General features: G+C 43.4%; 1 protein-coding gene and 1 long non-coding RNA gene across 5 annotated transcripts in view; one reads left to right on the top strand and one right to left on the bottom strand.

The window, feature by feature from the left end:
• Positions 1-1,582, bottom strand: part of GBE1 (1,4-alpha-glucan branching enzyme 1) — a 172,298-nt gene extending 170,716 nt beyond the window's left edge. The window contains exon 1 of one of the 3 annotated variants that reach the window (XM_042788260.1): positions 1,319-1,582. In XM_042788260.1, coding sequence (XP_042644194.1) covers positions 1,319-1,422 — 104 coding nt within the window. In that variant the 5' untranslated portion in view covers positions 1,423-1,582. The remainder of the gene's footprint in view (positions 1-1,318) is intronic. The other 2 variants (XM_042788262.1, XM_042788261.1) reach the window with 2 other exon arrangements.
• Positions 1,153-13,638, top strand: LOC122152917. Of its 2 annotated transcripts, none has more exons than XR_006164903.1 (5): positions 1,153-1,350; positions 2,268-2,393; positions 3,378-3,530; positions 7,238-7,289; positions 13,505-13,638. It is a non-coding gene; the product is annotated as an uncharacterized LOC122152917 (long non-coding RNA). The 2 variants fall into 2 exon arrangements; XR_006164902.1 differs by having other exon boundaries at positions 13,541-13,637.
• Positions 13,639-13,892: the final 254 nt, after the last annotated feature.

Raw genomic sequence — 13,892 nt, forward strand, 5'->3', positions numbered from 1 at the left:
AAATCAGCCTAACAATTTACTCAATCCTTAAACCCGTTTTACAAGATCTAGCTTTACCACTAGTCTCTGCCAGAGCCCAACAGGACACCTGGTAATGCTAAGCCAAAAGCAACATGTGCAATATAGTAAAGCAAAAAAAGCCAAATACTTTAAAAAGAAAAAAATAAAATTCCCTCTTACTTCCCCCCCCCATACATACTTTTCCAGACTTCTCACATATTGGTCTATACTACAAATTTGATTATCAGAGGACCGCTAGTGAAATGCAACGTATAAAGTTGCATCATAAAAACTGCCAATTCCTATTTTCAAACAGGCAGTGGGGTTTTAGCAGTCTTTCAAGGCCGGCAGTCTGACTGTGCAGGATGCAGGTCACCTCTGCTCGAGCCGCTGCTGGCAGGCTCTCTCCTAGGCCTGCCGCCCGTCCCAGCCACAGAGTTGGTGTCGCAGCTCCCGGCGAGAGGGGGAGGAAAAAAAGAAAAAAAAAAAAAAAAAAAAAAAAAAAAAACAAAACCGGGATATTCGGACTGGCACCCTGAAATCAACCTAACGCAAAGTCTGCTACTTTATCGACTGAAGGTCTGACAAACAGCTGAGCTAGGGATTCAGGGATACCTCAAAAAACGCACCTAATGGAAAATTCTCCAGAAAGAGGAGATTTAGGAACAGTTTATTTACAGGTTACCACAGGGGGACTGATAAACATTTCTATGAGCGGCAGCCGCTGGGCTAAGCGCCCTCACAAGCTGCCCGCGGCGCACCTGCCCGCGCTCCAAGGGCCAGGTTCGCCTGCGAACCAGCCGCCCACCCCCCCCGCGGCAGCGAAGCGATGTCCCTTTTGAGGCGGGTCCAAAGGGGACAACGCGCCGGAGAGCCCGTGGGGGACGGGGCGGCCTCCCACAGCGCCGGCGGAGAGGCCCGCGGCGGAGGCCTCCTCCCCGCGGCAGCGCGCCGTACGCGGCTCGGGAGGCCCCGGCGGCGGCTCCGCCCGCGGTGGAGACGCCGCCGTCGGAAGGGCCGGCGCGAAACTCCCCGGGTCCCGGGCCCGTCCCCTCCGCCGCCGCCGGGGCGGGAAGCGGAGCCGCCCCGGCGCTGGCTGAGGGACAGCCCCCGCCGCGACGGGGAGGGGAGAGGAGGGAGGGGGAGGGGACACCGCCCGCCCCGCCGCTCCCCCCGCCCGCCCCGGCGCCCCCAGAGGCAGGCAGGCGGCCGCCGCCGGCTCGCCCGCCGCCCCCTCGCCCTGCCGAGGCGACGTTCCCCTCCTCCGCGGCGCAGCCCCAGGCCGCCGGCAGGCGGGCGGGCCGGGGCGGGGCGGTACCTGCGCCTGAAGTCCGTCTCGAAGGGGATCAGGTAGGGGTCCCGCTTCAGCAGCTGCGCCAGCTTCGGCGGCTGCGGGGGCTGCGTACTGGCGGCGGCCGCCATCTTGCCCGCCGCGGGAGCCGCGCCGCGCCGCGCCGCTGCTATATACACCCAGGGAGGGGGGCCGGGGCGGGCGGGCGAGGCGCCCCCTGCGTCTCACCGCCCGGCGCCGCCCACCGGCCGGGGCAGCCCGCCGGGGCCGGGAGGCGGCCGCCTCCGCCGCCCCTCCCCGCCCGCCGTGCCAGCTGCCTGGCCTGTGCAGCGCTACCCCCTTCTCCCTTCCCACCCCCCCCCCCCCGCACCCGGTGCGGCGGTGTCAGGGCCCGGGGCGCCTCGGGGCCTCCTGTGGGAGCCGGGGGGAGGGGGCGTTGGCGGGGGGGGGGGGGGGGTGCTCCTGTCCCGCCCTGGGCGCGGACAAGCGAGGGGTTCGCTTTCACAGCCCCGACTGCCTATCTGCGGTGGGGTGGGGGGGGGGGAGTGTGAAAACAGCCGTTCTCCCCAAAACCGTGCGGAGTGTCGGGGCGGGCGCGCTGGCGGAGCCACCCCTGAGGCGAGGGAGAGCGGCGGCCCGAAATGCCGCTGCTGAGGGGCCGGGAGGGGGGGCGGGCAGTGCTCCGGCGCTAAAGGAAACTTAAAAAGCGGCTGTGGGAGCCGAGCTCTCCGGCAGGGCAGGGGGGGGCAGAGCCGGCAGGAGGGGGTGTCTGCCGTCGCGGCGGTCCCCACTTTGTTTTCTCAGTGTCTCTTTGATGTCCTTTTCAGCGTGTCTGCTGCCGGGTGAGCTCCGCGTTCCCCCCCCCACACACACACAAAAAAAAAAAAAAAACAAACACACCAACACCCACCCCCCCTCCCCAAACAGATTTGGTGGCATCGTGAGTGCTGGAATAAATTTCTCGACTCTTTGATAGGGTGCTGGCGTGCTCACAGACAAGCTCAGCAAAACAAGACTCCGGGGGCATCCATGAGTTCTCATAAACACCGTGTCTGTACAGCAAAATGTCACTGCACCGGACACATAAAGAATCCTAAACAAAGTAAGATTAATTCAGCTGATCCTAATGCAGCTCTAAATGCTGAATAGCACAGGTAGATTGCTGTGGAAGTTTTTGACCTAATATCAGCATGTCTCGTTTTTGGATAGGCCACCAAATATCCAAGGCAACTAATCACTAGCCTGACCATGCCTTTAGGCCAGCATTTAGCACTTTTATTTAAGGTCCAGCAATTTTGCTTTGTTTAGACATGTAGTGAGAACATTTATTTGGAGGCCTCTTTTGAATGCTTTTCAGCCACGGTTTATAAACTTTTCAGCTCCTAGATACCTCCCATCCTTTTCACAACCATCTCCTAAATTGTTATCCTGTTTGTAACTCATCTCCCCTATCTTGGCTTCTGATGAATTTTAGTGCTGCTTCCCCTTCCTGTCTGCCACATAACTAACAGCACAGCACGTAATGAACACTGGCAATTCATTTATTACTTTGCTCAAAATACGCTACAGTGAAAGTTCCCATAATGATTCGTTTCAGCGACAGTGTATGTTTAACTGCACTATATTTCCTTCCTTGCAGCGGTTTCTAACTACTCATAAAAAAATCTTTTGTCCTTTTTTCCTTATGGAGTGCAGCAAGTATTCTCTAGCCTGAGAATGAGTAGGAAATACTAATTGCTGTAGAAGTTGCACCACCAGAAACCTAAGCAGTTTTTGTTTGTTTTTTTTTTTTTTTTGAAAGAAGCAGCATATATGCTGTAGCAGAGCTGCCTATCATATCCAGCTCTGCTAGATCGGGATTTATTTTTTTCCCGTGTCCGCCATTTCTTCAGTCTCAAGCGGAGACAGTAAAAATGTTTTTTTTTTTTAAATTCCCTGTGCTTCTCAAAACTTTCTGCATGGCTGTGATTCCAGCGCCCATGCTAAACCAGAGTTTAACAACTCTTATCATCTTCTCATTCTTGATTCTTGCATCATACCATGTGCATCATGTTCCTTTGTGAATGTGCCACTCTCTTTCTCACAGTTAACTTGTTTGGCAAACTAAAAGAAGAGAAGTTCCAGCTGAGTATCAAGAACCAGGAGATTATTTTTCCACCAGTTACGTGTTACCTGTGCTGCTGCTTTGGGGCTTCCAGGTGTTTGGTGCTGGAGGGGTCACCTGTTGTTGGAAGTGGAGGTAGGAGGGCAATTCCTGCAGCCTTTTGAATTCACAAGTGTAGGAAACAGGAGCTTCACTCTTAGCACAGTCTCTTTGGTTTTCTTCATTGTCAGGAAGCTCAAGCAAGTTCACAGCACCATTATTACCTGTTTGGCATAAACACAAGAGAGATATTTATAAATCAGTGTTAGCATTTTGTATAAACAGTAGGAATATAGCTGTGACTTTTGGCTCTCTGAAGACAGGGACCCCTTCTTAACCTTACTTTGGAAGATTTTAAGTAGAAATGACACAGTATTCAGCCTTATATCCAAGCAACCTTGAACTTCAGGAAGTTAAATTCTGCAAATGGCCCCTGTCCCTAAAATAGACAAAGCCCAAATGCTATATTTAACACTGTGAACTGAGAAATTGGTAACCATAACATTTGTATCTACTTACGTTCCAGTTTACAACTTGGGCATGATTTTATCTGCCTGCTTTGTCACAAGTAACTCAAGCATACTAAGGCATGTATTTTTGTGATCATCTATTACATCTAGCTGAGACTCAAAGGCCAAGGTTAGCTCTCAGGACACTGCCATTGAGTCCTCTACCTGGAGGCAAAAATGGCAGTTCAAACAATGAATATTGTCCCAACAGCTGAATGTGTCTGTGTGCATTTGTTGGAGATTGATACAAAGCTGGCAGCTGCTGTTGCCAGTAGAAATAGAAGAGGACTGTTTGCAATAACTGCGCTTTTGGGGGGACAGCAGTGGATCATATAGGAGTGCTGTCTAAGGCATGTGTCTGGCACCCAGTTACCACTGAGGCTGGAGTGTATCAATCCACTCTAAACTAGTCTTTCAAAGGATGCTCATGCTTAAGTTATATATGCTTTGAAATGTTTCGTAGCAATGCTGAGCAATAACTGTATAATTACTATAACATCAATTTAGATTTTTTTAAATATGCAAAGTTCAAACAGAAATCAAAGTTCTGGATTAAAGAACATTCAAGATTCACTAGTATTTTACCCTTATTTTGAAAAAGGTGACAGAGATGCTAAACTGTAGAAACTGGGTTAAGAAAAAAATCTTTTTTCATTAAGTCACTGGTTCAGATTCTCATCAATAGTGTCTGTTCATATCTCAGCCAGAACAGATCTGTGTGGTCTCTGGCCTTGACTGGTTCTTGCGGAGCCAGTTCCTGAGCTCCAAGTGCTAAACCAAGTGTCTCAGAGCAGATCTGGTCCCTGGTCCTGGACTGACTCCGTAAGATGCTTCCAGACCTGTCAGAGTCATCTTTGGGGTACAGGATTCTGCACTACAACTGTTGTGCACTACCTCTGACTTCTAGACTGCCCAGTCCCACAGCTATGGCACAGATAGATAACTCATACAAGAGTTAACAGCGTGGTTCCTGCCACACCAGTTCTCAGATTTCCCAGAGCAGGAGTGTGGTGAGGGATTGCTGGTGTTACCTTCTAGCCTGCAGGGAGAGAAAGAGGGAAATGGCCAAGGATAATGTGTACCCAGTTTTTATTCCAGTATAGAAATAAATGGGGCACTGAAAACAGCCATACCTGGACGCTACAGTGTGGTCCTAAATACCACAAAGGATTCATTAGCCATTTCATCAGCTTGTGCTCTGTTTTAGCTGTGGGCCATCTATAGACTGCTAGTTTAATCCATCTGAGAAGAGATGACAGGTACGAAGGACAGCAAGATATTTTTTAACTCTGCTGTTGGGAACATTTGAAGAATTACTGATCTCTCAAAGGGACAAGTCACAAGGCATGTTCTTTGTATGTTTAAATTAAATACTTAAAAGCTATATCCAGGATGTGTCATCATTTCAGTCTGGGCAGAACTCCTCCCAGTTCCTTTCACTGAAAGCCTTTTTATATCTAGGTGTAGCTGGCCTACTTTGCTTGTTTGCGTGTGAGGAGATATATGCTTTTTTTTTTTTTTTTTGCATTGCACCTTTTGATGTCTTAAAGATAGTAGTCCACCTAAAGAAAGTAGTCCATGACCAAGAACTGAGAAACACAGGAACACGAGCTCTGCCCTGTGCCTGTACTAGATACCACAGTGGGCATTATCAAGAAAAGGTGTTCCCATGGACAGAGGCAGCTTTTCAAAAAGGTTTGTGTTCCGTTATTCCAGAAGAATGGATTCTTAAAGGACTTCCTGTGTCCTTCGTAGATGTATCAGACGTCTGAGCATGTTACAGTACACATTGCAGCTTCCTACCTATGGGCTGGTTTCTGCGCGTTCAGTACGTAACACAAAATGGAGTTCAAAATTTGAAAGAAAACTAGCTTACTTTGCCACATTGGCCAGCCGTACTTACTCTTATCATTTGTTCAAGAACCATAAGAAATTAGTTGCACAGTTGCCGTCCAGAACCAATACCAGTGCCCCCCTTAAAAATATCATTTATCTTGGTAGTCTTATCAGACAGATTAAACATTGGGAATGGAGATTAAACAAGCCACTTCTCCCTATTATCTGGTTCTCCAGGGTGAGACACATAGGAGAAAAGAAATGGTCAGTGTTGCACAGATGCTGCCAATGCTAGACCTCAACAGCATGTCACAGTCCCATAATTTAAACTGTACTTCTAGAAGGGATTCAACTGTTTGGTTATGTACAAAGAACAAAGCACATATCCTTGAAAATTGCAGCAAACATTCCAAGAATCCATAGCATATCCATTAATTAGTGTGCAGGTTTGAGGGGGTTCATTGTTGATTTTGCGTTTGAGTTTTTAAGAAATGTAGGGTATTCATCGAAACTATCTTTTAAGGTCTTACTTCTCCCTGTCATGGTATCAGGAGCTTTAAATAACAACACATCTTTAAAGATCAAAACCAACGTGCAATCTGAAATACTAAAAAGCAAGTTTCAGGGTTTTCAAATTCCCTTAAGCTCAGTTAATGGGAATGCCATTTGCACTTACCGTGAAGAGCAAAGTGAAAACACGTTCCAACAACCTCAAAGTCCTAGATAATGGCTGCTTCTTGCTTTCACAATACTGCAGTATTATTATGATTTGGTGTCCTTGTTTTCTATAACAGAGTATCAGAAAATGTAAATACCTTTCATTGTTTACACAGTAATCAAGACACTTCAAAGTGTGATACCAATTAAAAACTATCAGCAGATGTAGAACAGTATTTGTTGTGAAAATGACTGAGTCTCACTAAAAAAATGATTTAACAGAAAGTCTCTAGTTTCAAGTAAGAATTTGTGAAACACTTCACAGATACAAAACACAGAAAAATTTTTTGGACGTTGTATATACTCTGTTGTATTTATGCCTTTTATATGTATTTCTCAAAAGTAATTCCTGCCAATAGTAACAACCTTCTACAACTGACAATATTGCTATTTCCTGGTAGTTACGTATGTGTTTATGTGTTGGGGTAAAACCATAAAACATTTGGGACTCTTTGCTTAATGCCATACCCGCAATATTGGGTATCTGTCACCTCTGTCCTACCAGTGTGTGTTTATCTCTAACACATAGGAAATAAGTAGCTTGAGCTCCCCAGGATAGTTATCCCAGAGGAACATTCCTGCTAACATTGCAGCGGGCTTCTGTAACAACATATTGCTATTAAACAAGCAACTTATTAGTGCTAACCAAATACTGTATGGTTTATATCCAATACACCTCGAATTTAGAATGAAACAACACAGCTTCAGCAGCAATTTTATTTTCTTCTTGTTCATTCCCAGGTTTTTCCTAAAATCCCTGAGAACTAATCCTACCTAGGAGGATCTCTTGAAGGTTGGTTGCATGGTCTCACATTCCTCTCTGAAACGCTACAGGCATTTAGGCTGTCTGGCCTTTTACTCAGAAAAGAAAGTAAGATTGCCAGATACTCATTCAGAAGGTAACATCTAATCCCAGAGTGGGTCAAGTGAGGTGAAAACAAGGGAGGAGATGCATATTGCTAATGCTCTGACAGCTTTGTCAATATAAATTCATTAGTATGTGTAGAATTATTTTAGTTTTCTAAAAGCAGAATAGTACCTAAGTTGCATTCATGAATTTAAGTGTGTACTGAGTTCACTACAGTAAATGCAGATGAATCCAGTGCAAATTGTGTGTGAAGTGCAGAACTTCAGAAGTCCACAAGGCTTTCTGCAGACAGGGTCTTAGATCTTGGCAGTATTAGTTGTGGTTTAGTTTTTAATGGCAGTCAGTGGCAGTTGACGGAACCAGTTCTCAGGTGTGACCAGTAGTGTTTTGAATTAACGGAAGGATGGGACAGGGACAGGTTCCTCAGTGCTACATTCAAAGTCTTGCTACGGGCAAAAGACAATACCATGTATGAAACTAAGAATTTACTGTTAGTCCAATAAATGTTTTAACAGTATAATTGTCCAGATTATCTGTTTGATATGGAAGAAAGAAACCACCCTCATTAATCATGCAATTTAACTTGTTATACAGAAAACTTTCTATCACATATGCATTTTCTCTCCAGTGTGCCTCTGGGTTCTAAGGTTGACAGTTTAAGCCTTAGGCAGATGGAGGCATATGTGCTGTAACAAGGCATTGGCCTCCCGAGGTCTTTGCCACACACAGCCTGGTGTTCATGAGAGGGGTTGGTGTCTCCCTCCTCAATTTTGAGGTTCCCAGCTGAAGTCTGACAGCAGCACAACAGCCTCTCCCAGATGCAGGTGATGTTAAGGATGCTGTTGGTCATGCAGGGACTACCCAGGGAGGTCAAATCCTTTCCCCCAGCGGCACTCACAGACGCAAGTTCACATGGGTTTAGCAATAGTCTTTCAGGCACTAGGCAAGCAATGACAATGTACCACATGTAGTAGGCTAAAATTTCCATTTTTGATCAATAGTCTGCTAAACACAGGCTAATCGTTACATGAGTCTGGCAGAGATCTTGCAAACTCTCCTATGACTCAAGGTTCTTAACAGAACTGAGTGATGGCTCTTGAAACCGATCTTTTTTTTTCCTGTATACTCTTTTGTGATGAAAGCACTTAAGGGTCTGAGGCTATAATAATGTATAGCTATTGAACAATTACCGAAGCTAGTATAACAACTAAAATTACAACTGTAGGGTGTAAAGCTAAGTTCAGGTTTGTGTAGGTGTCAGAGACCAGTCTTACTTTTAAGGTAATGAAGTAATTTGTATCTTTACGTTGCAAGCATGCCTATCACTGGACAGGTTACACAGTATGAGATAGTTCACAGTGATTTCTGGATGTATATGAACACAACTGAATCCTACACAGATAATGGCACAATAACTGAAGCAATTTCATAATCACATCTTGGTGAAATTCTGATCTAAGCAATTGTCAAAACACTAAAAACTGATATCCTTACATATGTAATGCATGTCTTGAGCTGCTGTTTTTCTGGAATCTAGCTGAACATCTATCATGTTCAGTAATCCATCTTCATAAATGCACATCTTTCATCTCAGAAATGCTATAGCTATAGATCTCCAAAGTTGCCTGATTATCTCTGGTTGAATAATCATGCAAGGTTGTGTATTGTAAACATGAGTAACGTTTTGATACCCTATCAGCTTTGGGACCCCTGATTTTCACCATTTTCTACATGTCTAAAAATATCCCCTGTACAGTAACCAAAGGTGCAGTCTTTACAATCCTGACGACAGAAGTACTGTTACAGGTATGCAATCCATTGCCATAGGTGATTGTACTGTATACAATACAATTTTCCATAGGAAATATTTTTATACCTCAGTGATTCACCTTTTCTTCTACCAGCACTCAAAATTCTTTATTTTATAAATACAGAAAGTTTCATCCAAGACAACCACATCCACACACACACACATTTTTGCTGGGAACATAGCTACTCATAGATTAGCAAGAAGCACATTTGTCTTCACACAGAGAAACAGGTTTTGTCTTGCTTGGGTATGAACCTTTTAGGTTGGATCCTTTGTCTCGTATTACCTAGGTTCATATTTTGCTTTTCTTTTTAAACTCAGCCATGGCATTTGAGTTAAAAGTAGTATGTCTCTCACTTTTCCTATATGCACGTATCATAGTGAAAATATGCAGTAAAGAAAACCAAGCGATATGCAACTTAGAGTGCATGCATTTGGAAGGGAGTGCTTATACTCTGTGGAAGATGAAATAAGCAAATGTTATTATTAATAGTTATCTGAGTTATCCAGGCTAAAGCTCCTCTCTCAGCTTAATTAGCTGCATTTCTGTTCCCTGAATACTTTATGTTGAAGTACACATTAATGAAACAACTACTTCATTACTATGCAGCAAGTAAATCTACTTAGTGTTATTAGATAACTTTAGTAATCCTCCATCAGGTTTTGGTTTACTTTGGTTCCATCTCTTTTTTGTAACAAATAGCTGCACACTTTTATTTTAATTCAAATAGCAGTCTTTACAGTTATATATAATTTTTCACCTTAAGATATTAATTACAATCATGTATTATACAGGTAACTTTTGTTTTTCCAAGTTAATGTGATCCCAATTCCATTAGAATAGTTTAAGGGCTGATGGCTCTCAGTGAGTGTTCCTCAAACACCCTTCCTTTTCCATATCTCTGAGCCTTTTGTTTATCTCAAAATTCTCCCTGAATGTTGGATTCAGTTGCCTAATCCTACTCAAGAAATGGTTGATATCACTCCCCAATCTAATTTTAGTTTAAGCAGCCACTTGGTGAAGATATTTCCCTCACATTTGTGTGATCAGCTCCTGCAGCAGGGCATCATGCATCAGCAGTCACACTTCTCACAGCAGTTCTGGTTTCTCCTGCTTAAATATTCAGCTTCTTTGTTTGTTAGCACTTCATTCTCTTCCTCTGCCTGCTTAATCAGAATAGCCTTCTGAATTGCACAGATGACAGCCTCTGCCAGGTATTCAATCTTTTTGCATTGTATTCTCAGGCAACATCCAGGCTCTTCATTTTCCATTTGTCCCATAGTTCCAGCAGGACGGCAGGCCATCCCCAGTGATCAGGTTGCACTTTGGTGTCTGTAAAGGTGAGGCGTAAGCAATTAATTGCCTTTTTCCCTATGCCAGTCTTTAGTTAGTGATCTAGTAGGGGGCTTGTTGGAAATATTGTTCCAGTACTGCATCTCTTCCCCAGCTTTCTCACGTTGTTTCCAGGTTCATGTTTGTGCTAGGTCTGACTGGTTTCTTACTACACTATTTGCTACCACTGAATATGTGCATGGACTACTTTGCTGCTTCTTTTTATTTTGTTATCCCCCTTTTACCAAAGAAGAATACCTGAGAGTGCTGACAAAAATAACAGATTTTACACCTTCAAAGTGATACACTCCAGTGGATTTTCTGTTTGTTTTCTTGTTTACTATTATTTAGTGGCCCCTAGATCACTTCCCTTGTATGGGTTGCTAGCTCATTCCATACCGTGCCAGTATTTATATAAAACTAAATGCATTTTTGTGTCCAGGACATCTGATACAGCTCTTTAAATTCACTCTGGTCCTACTTCAAGACTTGTCCACCTCTACCATGCACAAAACTTTGAACAGAGACTGACAATTTTTTCTGCTTCTAATACATCTCTGGGGTTTTTTTGGCTTGTGATCACTGATCATTCAGATGAAACAGTATTTCAATTTCTGACCTTCCTTTTAAAGCTTATAGAGTGTTACACATCTGCTCACAATAGGCAGTTGCTACTGCAGGAACTGACTGATTTGCAAGAATCTGTACCTCAGAGACCTAGTCCCTGCTGAATATGCCATTCCCTCATCTCAGCCCTTTCTTAAAAAAGGAGAGGAGGATGGATGTTCCTAGGAGCAGAGTTGGCATGTCTAGTAAGGGGTTGGATTTGGTTTTCTCACTCCTTGATTCCCCTGTCGGTCTACCTGATTTTGTCCTTTACAGATAACACATAATAAAAGCAAAGTCTGTACTCAGCTGTGTCATGAGAAGGGAGGAGAGACAGAGATCTCTGATCACCTAGGGCTGTGATCAGAGGCTTTTAAAACAAGTATCAGCAAACTTAGGGCTTCCATCTAGTGTCCACCTGTCATCAGCTTGCTCTGACTGCCATCTATTTTTTCCTCTTTCTCTCAGATTGTCAGCAAACTGTCATCTTCCATCACAGAGACTGCCACTTACCCAGGCAAGGTTTGCCTGGAGTGAGTCACAGCCAGATCATAGAGAGATGTAATTACTGTTTCTCTGCTTTCCTTGGATTGTTAGTGACCCTGACCCACCTGGGCTGCCCAAAATTCATTTGTTTTACTGTAAATGAGATGCCTGCCAGGACACAGGAATGCACACCAGCTGCATTCCTGATCTTCTATGATGATTATAGGCGTCCACGTGCAAAACCTTTTTTGGAGGGTTGGTTGCTCACCAGCTTACAGGAAGGGTTCACAGAGGATTTGCCCACATACTCCACTGATTTGTTGACACTCAGTCTTACTTACTACACCATATACATAGCACTAAGAATTTACTGTTAGTCCAGTAAATATTCTAACAGTCTGAATTAGCTGATTAATACAGAAAAGCCTCACTTTTCTGATGTTATGGTTACCTTTCCAGTGTGCCTCTAGGTCCTGATGTTGGCTGTTTAACTCTTGCTGATGCAGATGAGAGAGTGGGTTTGCTTTACAACAAGTCATCAGCCCCTGAGGTCTTCATGAGAAAAGCAATGATGTTCATGTTGGAGGGTTCTAATTCCTCAGTCTTGGGTACATTTGGTTTTACTTTTAAAGCTCTTCCTTACGCCATCTGCTTCCCTCTTATTGAAACCCAGCTAGTTTGCGTATTGCACAATATCTTTACTCCAGGGCTCTCAGCAGATATCTGCCATCCTCTGCAATTTTATTCCGCAATTATACAAAAGTTAACTCCACTAAAATCAGTAGTTTCAGCTATGTAAGACTGTAATTCCTTAGTGGAGAATTCAGGAGACAGGTTAGAGAACAGTGGTTGATTTTTCAAATTCACAGTAGTTTTGCTGAGATACATAGTCAGCAGAGCTGTATAAACCTGGAGGTCACTGCATCATTAAGTTCAAATTTGTCATTTAGCTACTTGAGTAAAGCATCTATAAATAGAAGACACTACGAACATTTATAATGTCTCAATACAAAGGCCCGTTTTACGGTCTGCCTGCAATTTAGTAGTTTGTCAATATAGAATATAAAAAACTTGAGTCCGGTATCTCTTCCAGTTTGTTCTGGTTTTGCAAAATTTGCCAAATTTATGTTAAAACTCTGACACAGGTTATGAAAAGCCGTATGTCTATGACTGTTGGGTCCATAAGCAAATCTGCTGATTGTGCATTACTCTCTTATATTAGTCAACTGCTCTTAGATAAATATGCTGTAGAAATACTTAAGTATTCAAAATGCCCTGTCCTGGTGAAAAATAACAAATATTTTTACATCTTGTTTTATTCCAGCTCTTTTTCCTCATAGAATCTGCAGTATGAATGACTGTGGTAGGATAAATGACAATACATGGACCAATAGGTTTACTGAGTCTCTGGAACCCATCTGCTATTTACTTTGTATCACTGACTCTCAGTGTTCTAGGCAAAATTATTGTTACAGATACATATTTTTGCCTTAATATCAACCTTCTCTAAATTCAACATTTTTTTATCAGTGATACAGTTCACTGTCTCTGGTCAGTCAGGTTGGTAGTAGTCAAGTACCAGCCATAGTAATACACTATAAATAAGGAATCTTTTCAAAAGTCTTTCATGTCTTACTCCCATTAAAACTTAGACTCACAAACCAAACTAAGTCCTCTCCTGACATTTTTCTGTTGGTCATTATCTGGTTCATCTACCATTTGCGGTTAAGGCATTAAGTTATGCAAATAAAGACACAAATTCATAAGATCATTGTCCAGATTGTTAGAATTATTTGTTCTGTTTCCTCCTGCTGTTTCAGCTACACACAAATACTAAATTGCTCTTAGGGTTCATTAATTATCTGTTTCTTCTTGATCTATGCACTCCTTCAACTGTCTTCTCAGTAACTCCTGTGTTGTCATCTGTTTCAACACATGCAGAAGAAAAACACACAAAGGTTTCCATCCTGGGAGCTGAGTCATTCTCTAAATCAGGACCGTCATTCTCCGAACGCAAAATCTTTCTCTGCAGAACTTAAGGGCAAGTATTACCTATGTGATTTTACAGAGGATGTTTTAGCTTCTCTTACTTTAAATTACTTGTGTGTCTGACTGAAAAACACGTTTTAGTAGTATCCACCAAAGTTTTCTTTGTATTTGTACCATATGTATTGCATAATGCCATAAGCTTGGTTATCCTTCTCAGTTCTGTGTTCTATTTCCTCTAATTTTGAATCAGTTATCATTTCAAAATATACTCACATCTTCACTGGTTTGTTTTTTGTACATACAT

This window comes from Tyto alba, unplaced genomic scaffold (genome assembly GCF_018691265.1).
Source record: "Tyto alba isolate M040663 unplaced genomic scaffold, T.alba_DEE_v4.0 Super-Scaffold_14, whole genome shotgun sequence".
In the NCBI taxonomy this organism is placed as follows: domain Eukaryota; kingdom Metazoa; phylum Chordata; class Aves; order Strigiformes; family Tytonidae; genus Tyto; species Tyto alba.